This window comes from Pseudorasbora parva, chromosome 9 (genome assembly GCF_024679245.1).
Source record: "Pseudorasbora parva isolate DD20220531a chromosome 9, ASM2467924v1, whole genome shotgun sequence".
In the NCBI taxonomy this organism is placed as follows: Eukaryota; Metazoa; Chordata; class Actinopteri; order Cypriniformes; family Gobionidae; genus Pseudorasbora; species Pseudorasbora parva.
This window is the reverse complement of record NC_090180.1, coordinates 40,488,624-40,506,177: the sequence shown is the minus strand read 5'-3', so window position 1 is coordinate 40,506,177 and position 17,554 is coordinate 40,488,624. Positions and strand designations below refer to the sequence as shown.

General features: G+C 42.2%; 1 protein-coding gene across 2 annotated transcripts in view; it reads right to left on the bottom strand.

Moving 5' to 3' along the window:
* The window catches only part of camsap2b (calmodulin regulated spectrin-associated protein family, member 2b), a 74,544-nt gene that overhangs the window by 44,239 nt on the left and 12,751 nt on the right, over positions 1 to 17,554 (bottom strand). For both annotated transcript variants that reach the window (XM_067452647.1, XM_067452648.1), the window contains exon 2: positions 14,207 to 14,466. In XM_067452647.1, coding sequence (XP_067308748.1) covers positions 14,207 to 14,466 — 260 coding nt within the window. The remainder of the gene's footprint in view (positions 1 to 14,206; positions 14,467 to 17,554) is intronic.

Below are 17,554 nucleotides of genomic sequence, written 5' to 3'. Positions count from 1 at the left end.
AAATATGTTTTTAAATGTGAATAATTGTCTACATATTTTTTAGACAGTGCGGTGCCCAAGGGCGCTTTTAAAGAGCACTTTAAAAATAGAGTGATTTGAGCGCTTAAAAAAATCAAAAAACACTTTATAGTATGCACACGCCAATTGTTTTACCCTGCTCACGGCCAAAGGAGTATACTTTGAAAGGCCTGCAGGTCTTCAGCCTGTATGAGTTGGTGGTCCCCACTGACTTTCATAGCATTAAAAAAATACTATAGAAGTCAATGGGGACCAAAATTCTTCAAAATGTCTTCTTTAGTTTCAACAGAAGAACTAATCTCAGATGGGTTCAGATGAACAACTTGATGTGACTGCACATTAAAGTCCACATGAAACAGAAGCTGCAACAGGTTATTTTCTGAGCAAAATTTTTTTTAAGACGGAACTTGATTTTGTGCATGGGGAAATGATTGGATGGTAATGCAAAATGCAAAACAGAACCGTTTTCATCAGTCGTTTAAGACCTTAAGTCTCCACTGTATACATACAGTTTAAACCTTCTGTGTTTAACCTGCTTCATGGACGAGTGAGAGCATATGTGTAGTCATAAGGAAGTGCCCCCCCTCCCCCAAATATGCTGATGAAAGGGAATATCATCAATGCAGTTTCACAGCAGTTTAGGCCTCTCTTCTCCAACTGAGTCACACACCTCGACACACTGCCGCAGAGCTAATCGCCATGCCAACAGAAAAACCCACCCATGTGAACTTATTAGAGTGAACTCATAAAGAGACAGGAGAATGACCTGTGCTTGTGGACGTGGTGAGTGTATCTCAGTGGGAGAGATTTGCAAACAAAGACAAAACGAAGGTCGGATAAGACTTTCACTTCTCACATATGCAAGTCTTATCCGAACAACTCTGCCAATCATGAACACAAATTATGTGGCTGATACATAAACAAATCTGATAGCATGTGGATTGTGGAGATTTCATTTAGAAGCTTACTGCACGTAGGGTGACTCTGCAAGGCTGTGGATGTGTGTCAGTGTCTTAATGTGTGTATTGTATCTTTGTTAAAACAGATGGTCTAGACTGAGCGCTGTGCTCTCGGAGAGGTAAAAGCACCTAAATTGAATACTGAAAGGATACTAACTGTTACTGCAGAGACAGAGAGTGAGGGAGAGAAAGGGACTACTGCAATGCAGACATCAGCAGTTCCTAATATGGCAGTGTCCAGTTCTCCTCCTCATCTACCCTACACTTTACACCCTATAACACCCTTAAATCAAGAGCACACTGCAGCTTACATATAAGCAGCACAGTATGCATGACCAGTCAGCTACCAGCAGATTCATGTTATCACTGCCTTACCTATAAAAAGTAAAAACAAGGAAAACCTTAAGAAAAAGGCTACTCCAAAATAATTTCCACGCTTTTCTATGAAAATCACTACACTAATGACTAATGAAAGCTTTATTCTGTACAATGCACTGATACTTAAATGTTAGTCAATACCAATAAGCAGTTTTTATGGCCAATAAGTAGCTGTATATTAAAATTCTACTGTATACTATGACTATTACACTTTAGTTTAGGGTCCAATTCTCAATATTAACTAACTTTTTTTGCCCCAATAAACTCTTAGGTAGTTTTTATGTTTATGTATTAGGGGATGTAGAATATGGTCATGCAGAATAAGGCATTAAAGGGTTACTTCAGCGATTAGCATATGGCTTTGTATCAGTAGAAACCCTGGAGTATATTCAAATGATCGTGCTCCCCCCTCTTATATCCCCCTGAGACGAGAGATTTATGCATTTTATTTCTAGAAAAATTCCTCTCGTGACGCAAATTGACGATATTTGCGTCACGAGAGGAATGTTTGCCCAGAGCCTAAAGACTACAGCCAGCAGAGGGAGCCATTTCCGCATGTTTTCAACTCGTGCACGGGGAATGGAGATCAGACTTACAGCTCAGCTACAGCCATTAATTTAAACGGATGCTAAGCAATGTAACGTTAAGTGTTTTAACTTCTCAAATTAATTTCTATGAAAGTTAAGCTTCCAAAGGCATGAACTGAAAACGCGTTGTGAATGTATGCCGCGAATGTGGTCGCGATTACCTCAGCTCTCATCACGAGAGCTCATCAAATCATTTATGACGTTAAATGTAATCTGACTCCTAATCTGAGTCTGCTGTGAGACTCGCAGCAACTCGATCGTTTAAATTGAACACACACGTTCAGTATTTAATTGACAGTTTAAATACAGATTCATCTTCCCAGCACTGAAGAACCCCTTTAATATGTGCTTTATAAGTCCTAATAAGCAGCCAATATCCTAGTAATATGCATGCAAATAAGTAACTAATTAATAGTGAGAATCTGACTCTCAACTAAAGTGTTTCCGAATTTATAATAATATAAAAACACAAAACTAGAAAATGAAATCAATCGTTTTAAATACAATTGAATTTAGCCATCACAACATTATAATGTAGAGTATAGAAAACGGATTGAGATTTGTTAATGATTACATTTAACACCGTTAGCTTCAGTTGGTTCCAGGGATGCATTAATTAAAGGAACACTCCACTTTTTTTTGAAAATAGGCTTATTTTCCAACTCCCCTAGAGTTAAAAATTTGTGTTTTACCAGTTTCAAATCCATTCAGCCGATCTCGAGGTCTGGCATAGATCATTGATTCAGATTAGACCGTTAGCTTCTCACTCAAAAATGACCAAAGACTTTCGATATTTTTCCTATTTAATACTTGACACTTCTGTAGTTACATTGTGTACTAAGACCGAAGGAAAATGAAAAGTTGTAATTTTTCTAGGCTGATATGGCTATAGGAAATATACTCTCATTCCTGTGTAATAATCAGGGAATTGCTGCCGTAGCACAGGTGCAGCGCTATGATATTACGCAGCATCTGAAAATAGTCCCCAGCACGCTCCCTGTGCAATCAGGTTGTCACATTGGTTAGGTTGACAGAAGTTAGCCTATTTTAAGGTGTTGCGTAATATCATTGCGCTGCTGCACCCATGGTATGGCAGCAGTTTCTTGATTATTATGCAGGAATGAGAGTATAGTTCCTAGCCATATTGGCCTAGAAAATCACAACGTTTGTCGGTCTTAGTACATGATGTAACTACAAAAGTGTATATCAAGTATTAAATAGGAAAAATATCAAAAGTCTTTTGTCATTTTTGAGTGTGATGCTATAACGGTCTAATCAGAATCAATGATCTATGCTAAGCTATGGTAAAAGTGCTACCTCCAGACCCGGAGATCGGCTGAATGGATTTGAAAACAGTCAAACACAACTGTTTAACTCTAGGGGAGTTGGAAAATTAGCCTATTTTCAAAAATATAAATTTTGAGTGTTCCTTTTAAATATAAAAATTCTGATTGAATTTAATGCCTGATTTAAATTTTGAATGCCTTTAGGCCGATAATTATGGTCAATATTAAAATGACTATTTTGTCTAAATAATTCGTAATTAATAAATCAAAAAATAAAATACTTATACGGCTTGTTTTAAATGCTAGTGAATATAGGCATTACACATCATTATAATTCACAATATGAAAACTGATATTAACTTTGAGATTTGCTAAAGATTGCATTTGACAGTGTTATTAAATTATGAAATAAAATGTTATTATTAGTAATATTGTTTTACTTAATATTGTATTTCATAATAATAATAATAATAATAATAATAATAATAATACAATTCTATCTATCTATCTATCTATCTATCTATCTATCTATCTATCTATCTATCTATCTATCTATCTATCTATCTATCTATCTATCTATCTATCTATCTATCTATCTATCTATCTATCTACATCAACATAATCTCAACACTTTTGGATAAATTGTTAAATTGTGCAGCACTACAAACAAGCACAGCAAACCTGGAGCTTTTTCATTGCACATCACAATTTTTTTTTCAATTATTTTCCCCAAATTGTGCATCTGATTGGTACACACTGCAACAGTCTTTAAAAAGCATTTGCAGGTTATTAAGACATGGAGTATTTTGAAGAAATTATTTGTGAAGTCTAAGACTCTTAACTTTCTTGCAATTTTGGTAGATATACCAGATTTAACAGCAGAGGGTGCTGGTCTCAATCTCAAGTCATGGAAGAAACCAGTATCAAGAGAATGTATGATCTGTGGGACAACGGTAAATTTAAGACATTTGAAGATATAAGATCTCAATACCTGCCAAAGACTTCTATAAAAATCTTTAGATCAGGCATTACGTAAAATCAAAGATTGGATCCCTGGAGCTACCAACGAACTGTTACTTGCTTGAAAAAACTCTACTTGAATGCCGGAAACGTGGACGTTTTGTATCTAGATTCTATACTGAGTTACAGACTACGTTAGACAAACTGAAACATTTACGAACAACTTGGAATATGCTGCTTAAAATGTCAATCGACTCGAGTCGTGGGAGGAAATAGTAAGACTGCCTTCTAGAATATCAATCTGTAATAGATACAAAGAAATGCAGTTCAATATTCTACATAATGTTTACATATCACCTTATATATACAGTAAGTATACTCCAGGTGTTTCTCCGAATTGTCCTAAATGTAATTCAGCTAAGGGCACTAGATATCACTGTCTTTGGGAGTGCAAGAACATTGAGGTATTCTGGCAGGCAGTATGCAGTGAAATCAGTTTGGTGATAGGACAGACAGCTCCACTCAGCCCGCTCATGTGCCTACTGGGGCTTATACCTGACCCTCTGAGAGCTCAGAAAGAGATTGTTCAGATTCTCCTAATGTTGGCTCGAAAGGCTATAATGGTCAAATGGGATGCCCCTTCTACTCAGATGTGGAAATCTATGATATCCGAAGTTGTAACTCTAGAAAGATTGAGGTATTTTCTCAATGGTAAGTCGCACCTGTTCAAAAAATGGGACAATATTTTAAAGTGTCTAAAGATTAAACGGTCATAAACAGAAACTGGATCAAATGTAGGTACAATCATATGATGAAATGCTGTATGTAAATTATCCACATGTTCATAGATATGTTAATTATTTCCTGTGCTGCGTTTTTGTTTTAATATGTTTTTGTTTGTATAGGCATGTGCTGATATCAATTTTTCATGTTGCGATTAATTGATGAAGTTTTATCACGATATACGATATTATCACGATATTGAAATAAGTTGCAAAAAAAGTGTTGCCATAGCATAACAGCTTTAAGAACTATTTTAGTATTGTAAAAGACCGTGTGCGTCTGCGGCTGATTTTGGATTGCTCGTCAACTGAGTCTTCCTCGGTCAGAAGGAATAGACAAATCCAATGGTACAGTTTTAGAATTTATTGAGGATGAGTCAGAACATGGAAATGATGAGGATTTGTAGGTATTAATATGACAAATAGGTGTGTGTGTGTGTGTGTGTGTGTGTGGTTATCTGAAACAAAATACAATAAAATGTATATTAGTAAACATGTAGACTATGGTTACATACAGATGCATACAGAAAAAACCCGCATTACAACCACAATCCACTAGGGGGAGCTCTAACACTATAAATGAACTTGCTTAAATGCCATAAATCTCCAAGTGGTGAAAAGTACCAAACAGGCGAATTATACATTAAATATAATATTTGCAGTTATTTGTTAGGCAATAACTAAAGTATATACATTAGATGGCTGCTTTAGAAGCACTTGTGAAGCGCCGTAGCGGCATCTGCAGTATAGCAGTAGGGAATAACACGGGTAAAACAACTTTGCCACCTGAGTGGATAACTGCAATAATCGCGTCATTTATGCAAAGCCATACTTACATCTTAAGGACGCACACAGCACTTCTACACACAAGACTTGCACAGGATTAACAAAGGATGGCAATTCTCTGCACCGTGAATACTCATGACCATGTACCACACGAAAGTGAAAGCGCCTAGCTCAACCGCGAGCGAGCAGAACTACATAAGAACACATGCATTATGGGTAATGTAGTCTATGTCAGGGAACGGACTTTTAACAGCCGCCCCTGTATTTGCCTGGCAAATACACTCATTCAAAAGTCAACTAGTTTGGAGATGTGCCGCTTAAATCCTCAGGCATCTCAGGGAGTTCCACCAGTTTGGTTACTGGGCGAATGTAGACACTGTCTTTAACCTTCACCTCAGCAGCTCGAACCACACCATCTGTTCCTGGGAAAACCTTGGTGATGGTCCCAACAAGCCAAAGCCCTCTGGGAAGGTTGGAGTCAATGATCATCACGATTTTTCCCACAGTAGCATTATCAGTGGATTTCCTCCATTTATGTCTCAGCTGAAGTCCTGGAAGGTAGTTCTGGACAAAGCGTTTCCAGAAATGATCACTGATCACCTGGCTGTGTTTCCATCTTCTGTTGGAAAGGGCATCATGAGGGCCGTATACTGCCTGTGGTAATGCAGCATCGCGCCGCCCCATGAGCAGCAGGTTTGGCGTGATGGGGTCCGGATCAGCCACATCAGAGGAGGCATATCCGAGTGGTTTAGAGTTAAGGAGCCCTTCAACTTCTATGAGGGCTGTTAGGAGCACTTCCTCTGCCACAACCTGATCTTTCAGGACAACTTGCAGGGCTGACTTAACAGATCGGATTTCCCTCTCCCAAGCTCCCCCGAAATGAGGAGAGTATGGTGGGTTGAAGTGGAAGTTGATAGTCTGCTTTGCCAGTTGCTGCTGCAGCTTTGGTTCCATGCTCTCAAAAGCGCTCTGTAGTTCTTTATGGCCTCCCCTGAAATTGGTGCCCCGGTCGGACCACAGCTCATATGGCTTCCCCCGGCGTGCAATAAACCTGCGTAATGACATTAAGAAAGAGTCAGTATCAAGGCTAGAGATTAGTTCTAAGTGGACGCATCTAGTGGTGAGGCATTTGTAGATGATTCCCCAGCGTTTCTCTCTCCTACGTCCAATCTTAATCAGGTATGGTCCAAAACAGTCCACGCCTGTAGACCAGAAGGGCGGTTTGTAGAGTCTTAGCCGAGATAAAGGAAGGTCAGCCATCTTTGGTGTAGAGGGTGAAGCGCGCCATCTCCTGCAGTCCACACACCGGTACTGATGCTTCTTAATGGCCTGGCGACCTCGGAGGATCCAGTAGATGCGGCGTAACTCTGCGTAGAGTCTCTCTGCGCCAGGGTGAAACAGCTGAACATCATAGTGCTTTATGATGAGCTGAGTCAGAGGGTGATCGGGTGATAACACAACTGGGTGGATGCTCTCAGGGTCTACGTCTGTAGCTTGACGCAGGCGGCCTCCCACTCTGACTAGTCCACTGAGCTTGTCATACTCAGGGGAAAGGGCGCTAAGACGACTGCTCGGGTGAACAGTTTTACCTGCTTGTAAGGCTTGGACCTCCTCTGTGAAGCTGTCCTTCTGTGCAGATTGAAGCAGCTGGGTCTCTGCCTCCAGGCGTTCACTTGCAGTGTAGGAGGTAGTAGCTGACCTATGCAGTGATTGGTGAGTTGCCAGAATCAAATCATCCAAAGATGTGTACTGTGCTGGATCAGGCAGACTTGATGATACATTTGTAAGGCCACAGAAGGTGGTCTTTCTGAGTTCTTCACTGCCACATTCTGAGAATTCTGTCGGGGGCTTCGGCCAGGTGTCAGGAGTCTGTTTGAGAAAGCGTGGGCCCTGCGACCATCGGCTAGAGACCGTGAGCTCTGACAGTGATTTCCCTCTTGTGATATCATCGGCTGGATTATCATCAGAGTTCACATACCCCCACTGTTCCGGAGAGGTCAGCTCCTGTATCTCACAGATTCGAGTCCCCACAAAAACTTTGTACCTGCAGGAGCTGGACTGGATCCACTGAAGCACTGTAGTGGAATCTGTCCACAGGTAGACTGAGTGAAGGGGTAGTGAGAGTTCAGTTTGGAGTACCTTGGTCAGTTGGGCTCCAGTAAGCGCTGCACATAACTCCAGTCGGGGTATCGACAACTGCTTACGGGGCGCTACTCTGGAGCGTGCCATGGTGAATGAGGTGTAGATGTGAGCCGGGTGCTCTATGACTCTGAGATAGGCCACGGCTCCATAGGCCTTCTCTGAGGCGTCACAGAAGACGTGAGCCTCATATATTGTGCTGTTGCTGTTGTGAGGAGGAGCGTAACATCGGGGGATGGTGATATACTGGAGATAAGATAATTCCTTTTCCCATTCGAGCCAGGACTGAAGCAGGTTTCCTTCAATGGGATCATCCCATCCTCTCCCTGTACTCCACAGGGCCTGCACAATGAGCTTTGCTCGTGTAGTGTAGGGGCAGATATAACCCAACGGGTCATACTGACTGGCCAGTACTTTGTAAACATTGCGCAGCGTCACAGTTGTGTAGGGGACAGGGCGGTGCTTGTATCCCAGGACGTCAGTAGTGCAGTGCCAACTGAGACCCAGTGTTGACTCCTGAGGATCAAGGCCTTTAAAGTTCAGCCACAGTTCACAGCTATCTGATCTGGCTGTACTTGGCAGATGAGCGATCACCTCGGGGATGTTGCTAGACCACTGGCGTATCTCAAATCCACCTCGAGTAAGCAGCTCTCTCATTCTGTCAATGAGCAGTTTGGCCTCTTGTGTGTCAGAAAGGGACTGCAGGCAGTTGTCCACGTAGAAAGCTGTGTGTACAGAGTCGTCGATGTCTTTATAGGTATCACTGTGCTCCCTTACGTGGCTTTGAAGGGCAAAGGTAGCACAGCAGGGACTACACGTTGTCCCAAAGGGTAGGACTCTCCACTCATAAACATCTGGAGGCCTCTCAGTTTCACAGTCCCTCCATAAGAACCGCAGCAGGGGGCAGTCTTCAGGGAGCAGGCGGATCTGGTGAAACATGGCCTTTATATCTCCGCTCACTGCTACAGGATACTGGCGGAAACGCAGGAGGACACCCAGCAGTGTAGGCCCAAGGGGGGGTCCTGGCAGGAGGTAGTGGTTAAGAACGGTCCCCTGGCACTCAAAGGAGCAGTTAAAGACTACCCGAGCTTTGTTGTTATGATGTACAATGTGGTGTGGTACATACCAAGATTCAGCAGAGCTATGAATCTCTTCGGGAGTCAGCTTTACCACATAACCAGAATCTATCAACCTCTTGATCTCCTGGTTATATTTGAGGGCCAGGTCAGGATTCTTTGCTAGCTTACGCTCAGTGGACCTCAGAAGGCCTTTAACTCCTTCAGAGGAGACATGCATCTGTGGGAAGTCCTTCTTCCTAAGCAGGGGGGTGGCGTATCGCTCTACACCATCTACAGGTATTCTGATGGTCTTGGCCTCTAACATGGCTATGGCTTCTCTGTCCTCCTTTGAGCGGGTGACCTCCTTCTCAGGTCTATAGAGGGGAGTATCTAATTGCCACAGACGCTGTACATCCTGTTGAAGGGCAATGGCAGGAGAAAGGCATGATATGTTCAGGCAGTGCGCCTCCCCCTGCTGTGTAGGCATACAGCAGCTCGGACCCTGGATGGCCCATCCGAGCTTGGTGCAGACGGCGACAGGTCCTTGGGCTGAACCTCGCAGGATAGAACGAACAGGAGTTATGAGGTGAGCATTGTCAGAGCCGATTAACAAAAGTGGCTGGATCTGATTGAATCCTTCAAGTTGCACTCGCTGTAGGTGATGGTACTTCTCCTTTAATAGCTCCACTGGGCATGACTGTTCAGCTAGGCTGAGCTGTTGGGCGGTGAAGGCACGTGTTATCTTGTAACGTATTTTCGGCTTGGCCTTTGGGGACACTTGGAAAGAGACATATCCTCCTTTAATGTGGATCACATCTTGACGAATAGTACGCAGAGACAGAGATTCCTCCTCCTGGATTAAGCCTAACGACTTGACAGCAGCAGGGAGTATAATGGTTTTCTCTGAGCCATCATCAAGAAGAGCATACGTGTCCAGAGATTTACTTTGATAGTGTAACTGGATGGGTACGACCTTTAGCATCACACGGCTAGAGTGACTGATAGGAGCCAAGAACACTCGGCTGGTGCTCACTGTTAGGATATTCGGGTCCCTCCTCTTCGCCTCAGCTAGGTCATGAAGCACTAATAAGTGCTGTTCCCCACAGGTGCTGCACATTTTCCTAAGAGTGCACTGCTCGGGGGTATGTTTACGGCCACAGCGCCAACATTTGTCTTTTTCCTTTATCCAAGAAGCTACAGCTTTGAGTTCTAGCTTCTTAAAATCTGCACAGCTACTGAGGTAATGCTCTGTCCCTTCACAGTATGGGCAGTATGGCTTAAACGGCTTCTTCTTAGAGGAGTGAGAAGGATTAGCAATGTGCACCTTAGTGTCTATCTTCGGCTGTGTTTGAGTGGGATCTGAGCCATAATAGATGGATGTAGACTTACTCTGTACCCTGGACCCTGCAGAGGCTCTGATGTTGCCCCTCTCTGGGCGTGGTCTATCTGAGGGCTGTGACTGAATGGCTTGCCGTGATAACTGTAAAACTTGGGACTTGCGCTCAAGCCAACCTGAGAAGTCATACATATTATAGGTGCAACTGCTGCCAGTGCGGATGATGCCACGTGTGATGCAGTGCTCTATGAAACTGTCTCTGTAGCTAGGCGGAAGCTTAGTGAGTAACCTGTCCACGTGTGAACCACACTGGAGCTCACTAGCTGCTATGTCGTCCATAGTACTGAGGAGGCCCACTAGGCTAGACACCGCCAGGGAGAAATCTTCAAAGGCTTGAGTATCACCTGCCTTAATAGGAGAGCAATTAAGTATAGCACTCAGTTCACTCTGCACCAATTGCCTAGGTTGCCCATACCTCTGCTCCAGAGCTCTCATTGCACTAGTGTAAGGAGTGCGGTCGTGAATATAGCGTCTGGCCACTTGTAACGCACATGGATGCTCTAACTGATCTATCAAAATGTGATATTTATACTCCTCTGTGAGATGAGCATGTGGCCCAAGGAGGCTGTCCAGCCCTTTCTTCAGTAATACAAAGTCACACTCTCTGCCTGATTTAAATGTCACCAGTCTAGGCTTCGGGATGCCATATGAGGATGCTAAGATCATCTCCATCAGGTTTGGCTGGGTGGCTCCAGCTGTAGGAGGTACTGCGTCTTGTGCAGTATATGCAGCAGGCAGTGAAGGGTAGGCAGAGACTGGTGGATAAGCAGTAGAGTAGTAGCGGGCTGAATCAAGATGTGGAGCGGCATAAAGCTGGCTATAAGTCTGCGACGCTGAAATCCCCGGTGGTGGCTGATACAGTGACGCTGAGACTGCAGGGAAGTCGTGGGATCGTGCAGAGTGTACCTGGGTGGAGCTGCCTGGAGGCTGCGGGTGTTGATACCTCTGACTGTATAGGGACTCAGCCTGACTTGGTTCAAGCCCCCTGAACTGTACTGATTGGGCTACTTGAGTGACAGGTTGTAGAGCCGGCTGAATCCCTGGATAGGCCACAGGGATTCTCAGCTGTGGAACAGGCGGTGGCCCGGGCCAAGGGGCCGACTGAACTGTGGGCTGAAACGCAGTATTCAACCTGGGCTGCAGTACTGGCGGTTGGTGAAGCACGGGTTGAGGTACTAGCACTGAGTCTGGCTGCTGTGCAGGTTGATTTGCAGGGTTAGAGGACAGCGGCACTGTCTGAGTATTTAGAGTAGGTGGAATAATAGGGCTTAAAGGGAGTGAAGCTGAATTTGGTGCTGAATGGAGAATGGGATTTGCTTTATGTAATGGTGGAGATGCAATAGGTTCTACTGGCCTTAACAGGTTCACAGGCGTTCTAATTTCCTGCCTTTCTGCTGGTGCCAGGATGTGTAGCTGATCATTAGTATGGATGCTGCTCATGACCGCACTGCTATTCTGTGGTGTTTGAAGTAGAACAGGAAGCGAAGCAGCTCTATCTTGCTGCTGAGCATCACTCTGGGTAGGGAGAGGGCTGCATGAAGTGCATGCTCGCTCCAGATGTTCCACACGCTTGGTTAATGCACCACTAGTCTCCTTCATAGTGATTTGCATCTCATTCATCGTTTTCAGTACACTGCCCCAAGCTGCCTCCATTCTCTTCCATTTTTTCATCTTCTTCTTCTTCATCTCAGATTCCTCTGAACTGCTGCTGCTTGAAGACTCTGTCTCCTCTGGATCAGGTAGGTCATGCTCATACTCCACCAGATGTCCTGGAAGCTTCCTGCTCCTTCTTGGACGGGGACTATGCTTTGGACTCTTCTCCTGAGGAACGTCATCTTGTGGAGTTGCCATCTTGTTGACTCAGCCAATGAACATCCGGCTCGAAGGACCACTTGTAAAAGACCGTGTGCGTCTGCGGCTGATTTTGGATTGCTCGTCAACTGAGTCTTCCTCGGTCAGAAGGAATAGACAAATCCAATGGTACAGTTTTAGAATTTATTGAGGATGAGTCAGAACATGGAAATGATGAGGATTTGTAGGTATTAATATGACAAATAGGTGTGTGTGTGTGTGTGTGTGTGTGTGGTTATCTGAAACAAAATACAATAAAATGTATATTAGTAAACATGTAGACTATGGTTACATACAGATGCATACAGAAAAAACCCGCATTACAACCACAATCCACTAGGGGGAGCTCTAACACTATAAATGAACTTGCTTAAATGCCATAAATCTCCAAGTGGTGAAAAGTACCAAACAGGCGAATTATACATTAAATATATTATTTGCAGTTATTTGTTAGGCAATAACTAAAGTATATACATTAGATGGCTGCTTTAGAAGCACTTGTGAAGCGCCGTAGCGGCATCTGCAGTATAGCAGTAGGGAATAACACGGGTAAAACAACTTTGCCACCTGAGTGGATAACTGCAATAATCGCGTCATTTATGCAAAGCCATACTTACATCTTAAGGACGCACACAGCACTTCTACACACAAGACTTGCACAGGATTAACAAAGGATGGCAATTCTCTGCACCGTGAATACTCATGACCATGTACCACACGAAAGTGAAAGCGCCTAGCTCAACCGCGAGCGAGCAGAACTACATAAGAACACATGCATTATGGGTAATGTAGTCTATGTCAGGGAACGGACTTTTAACAAGTATAACTGAATGTTTAAATACAATAATGCACCAAAAAATATACAGCAAAAATATACACAACTCTGGAAAAAAAATTAAGAGACCCCTCATTGAGAAATCAACGTTAAGTGGTCTCTTGATATTTTTCAGAGCTGTAAAAGTACAATTTTCAAGATTAAATTGCAAAAGACTTAGGCTATAAAGAACAACAGGTAGGCTTACAAATTACAATAAGGTCTCATTATTTAATGCATTAACTAAGATTGAGCAAGCTACATTTGGTACAGAAAGTATAATGTTTTTGTTAATGTTAGTTAAGAAATACTGATCATTGTTAGTTTTATCTTAGGTCCATTAAAAAAAGTTATTTTGATTTTGATTTTAATGTCATCAAACAGTAACTAAGAAATTAACATAGAATGATTAATTCTTTATAAGTATTTTTCATTGTCAGTTTGGTAATAATGAATTAACATGTTAACTAATGAAGTCATATGTCTCAAAGTTTTACTGAACAATAAGAAATATCAGAACAATTCTAATTATTAGGGCATGTTGTAGGCCTAGTCCAGATTAAAACATGAAAATGTTTAAGTTTGAATATAAATAGCCTATTAAGTCTTTAAGTATTAAGTATTTGGTGCTGTGATGAACAACATTGAGATTACAAAAACGAATGGCTGTTTTAAAAACTACACGCGTTTTTTGTTTGTTTGCGGGGTTTCCGGGGTAACCGTGGCATTCTCCAGTTCATCAGCGCCCTCTGCTGTCACTGAGCGGCACTTCAGCAGCGCGTCTCCTTCTCCGGTTCAGTCATGTGCAAACGCACGTTGGGCTTGTTTATATCTGAGCAGTGTCCCTTTGACGCAGAATACAGCAGTGTTGATAAAGCATTTATACGGTTGATGGGCAAAGTATTCTTGAGTGCATTATAAAAAAATTATAAATTGTTAATAAATTATTATTTACGATATTTTAAAGTGCCCACGATAACAATATCGTGCATATTCATTATCGTGATAAATCGCATTATCGAAAATCGGCACATGTCTAGTTTGTAATAATTAAAATGTTTAATAAAAAGAATATCTAAAAAAAAAAAAAGCATTTGGAGATTCACATCACTACTAAGATAAACCCTTAAACTCTAAATCTGAATGTATGTCAGTTCTGCAACAGAAAAGGGTGTAGCGCCAAATCACTTGCCATCTGTATGGGGGTCTTGCAGAGGTCTCTCTCAGTCACGAGTCTCTCCTGGTCAGTGACGTAGAGGCCTTTCTGTGCGAGGGCCTGGATGATGGCGTTATGACCCAGCAGAGGTTTAGCCGCGTCGCTCCTGAGGATCAGACTCCCCGCGCGGCAATACAGCTCCGCAGACAGCAGCAGAGACACAACGGGCGGCTTCACGTGCTCCTGATCATACTGGTCCCGGTAAAACGGATCGTCCAACTCCACAGGTACACAGTCTGAAGAGAGAACGAGAGAGACTGTGATTACACAACCAAATGTGTTCAAGAATTTGGAAGGTAATGAGAAAAAATGTTTATTTGAGCTGGTCATGTGAGGTGAGTAAAACATAGGTATTTGTCAAAAACAAAAACACATTTGTCAAATGAAACATCATCTGTCAATAAATTTGTCAATAAAAACATCATCAAAGTAGTCCATATGTGACATCATTTAGTTAATTAGAATCTCTTGAAGCATCGAAAATACATTTTGGTCCAATGTCACATATGGACTACTGTGATTATGTTTTTATTCTCTTTCTGGACATGGACAGTATAGTGTGCATACACTTCCATACGCTCTCGGACTAAATATAAAATATCTTAAACTGTGTTCCGAAGATGAACGGAGGTCTTACGGGTGTGGAATGACATTAGGGTGAGTCATTAATGACATCAATTTCATTTTTGGGGGAACTAACCCTTTAAATCTGATTCAGGATTAATGCTTGGTCAGACAGAGTGATGTGAGGTCAATGAGTGGAATCTGAAAAGAAAGACACACTGTTTCCAGACTAATCCCATTATGGCTCTCACTTAATCTGATTTACTGAAGCTCTTCAGAAAAGCTCCATAGACCCAAACACACAAACAGACAGGTACAGGCATGCATGAATTCACTCACACACACAGCCTGCAATCACTGGGCAGACACAATTACACACAACAAACGTAAACACCCAGGTACAGGCACATAAACGAGCACTTGTCCACAAAAAAACAAAACAAAACAATAAAAGCGATTTGATGCACGTAAACAGAAAATAACAGCATCAGGATGGCAACATCTGCAAACAGACTCTGCTCTGTTTCTGACGCCGATGTGTGACTGTAAAATGTCTGAGTCTAGAAGGCCAAGGAAATTCCTGGCATCCCATAATGCTTCAGCATGAGTCAGACTACAGGCAGTGTAGATTCCTGCTCTTCCCGGGTCATTTCCTCTCGGTATGTCTTTGTGTATGTGAGTTGATTTTCAGCAGCAGGAAATGTGTCTTAAAGGTGCAGTACAGTTCTTGCTTAAAAAATAAATCATTACAAATAAAATGAAGGGTAAAAAATACATTTTAAGATTAAATTAAATTAATTGAAAATAAATAAATAGATCAATAAAAATCTCTATTAGTCAGCTATGTCTGCGTGCTTGCTGATTTTCTTTTTCAGCAGCAGGAAACTTGTCTTAAATGTCCAGTAAGGTCTCTTTGTTAGATGATCTTAAACCCACATTATTATATATGTGTGTGATGATAATGCCTGTTACTGACTGCAACTTCTGCAATCCTATAAGATCATTACAAATCACACTTTATGACATTGATCTAATAAACTCGGGTAGACATGTAGTACAATATTGACACCTATTGAATCGTAGGCTACGACGCAAGTTCAGCATGTGCAAGTGGGTAACAAAAAGAGCAAGATGAGCAAGAAAAAAAGATGTGGATGCGGTAATGATATGGAATGGAGGCCAACTTGACAAGCCAATTTTGCAAATGGAGCTTGAGGTAAGTAGTTTTAAGGTTTAGCGCAATGTTGCTATGATCAATACGGTATTTCATGTTGCATTTTTATTGGCTAGTCAGTAGATGTTGGTCATAGTCAAGTCACCTTCATTTATAAAGCGCTTTTTACAATACAGATTGTTTTAAAGCAGCTTTACAGTAATAACAGGAAAATAATGCAACAAAGTTTGTTTTGGCTGTACAGCATATCTAGAATAAAATAGTGTCATAGTCCAGCTTAACTGTCATAAAAAAAGGCACAGTTGAGGTACAATTTTGTTCCTTGGGGATCAAAACGTATAATTGTACCTTTAAAGGTACACAATTGGTCCGTAGGGTACAGCCATTGTTTTCCTCTATTTAGAGCAGGGCAAGGCAAGTTCGGCCCTAGTGAGTCGCTGTCCTGCAGTTTGGCTCCAACCCTGAAAGACATCTATAGAAGCTCTTATTGAGAATTAACAGAAGTTTAGGTGTTGATGTTTTATTGAAAATATTTGGTCACCATTATGGTGATCAGTGTTCTTTTAGTTGGGCAGTTTGACTTGGCTTTTATGTGAGTTTGTGGTTTTTGATACAGTGTTAACAAAACATAGCCTAGAAATCTAGACGCACCCTAGCGGCAGCAAATTTAATTTGCCCGCAAGTGTGGTCTAGCAACTCTCAATTCCTATCTGAGCTGTATTCCTCAGAATCTGGACGGCCCAATCACATCGTGTAAGCTATAGAGTTGGCGGGCGGGGCCATAATGACGACGGCCGAGTTGCGTTTGCGTGCTTCTAGTAACACAGTCTTCTAGTCAACACAGAAACTGGCGAACGGCGGCGGTCTTTCGAATCAGCTCTGCCCGTGCCTCCGGAAGACTTGGAGTTAAGCTTTCCTCTGAGAAAAGAACAAAGACCGGCACTGAAGTCATTCTTAAAAAGGGAAGATGTGTTCGGAGTTTAGCCGACCGGATACGGCGAATGTTTAATAAGTCAGCGAGCTCCCCTTCACCATCGTTGCTCCGGTTGGTGTACCGCTATCCTATCGCGTGCAGAGGGAGTTTGAAAGACAACCGTTTATCCCGCCCCTCGGATTGAGCCCTGTCTATGGTGAGTTTCCAGACCAAACATCTTGATGTGGGTCTGGCTTGTCAGGCTAAACAAAACACATAATCTGTTCAAATCAAAAGAAGCCATAAATAAAAATTGTCTTAAAGAAAAATGTTTGGCTAAACTCATCACTGACCAAAAATAATTCAACATTAATATACATATAAATAATATTTAGCAACAATACTTTCTTGCCCCAGATCAAACATTCTGAATTCAGGCTTTTTTAAATATACATTCTTAGGGGACAAAGTTTAGATGCACACAGATATAAAGCAATAATTAGCACATGTATCTCATCAATGGTGACACTTAATGCTGCAATGCATGCTGGGAGCCATGAGTTTTATACTCTAGTGGCTTAGTAGGGTTGAAGCTAAACTCTGCAGGACGTCGGCTCTCTAAGACCGAACTTGCCTACCCCTCACTTAGAGGTACAAGGGTACCACCCCAGTT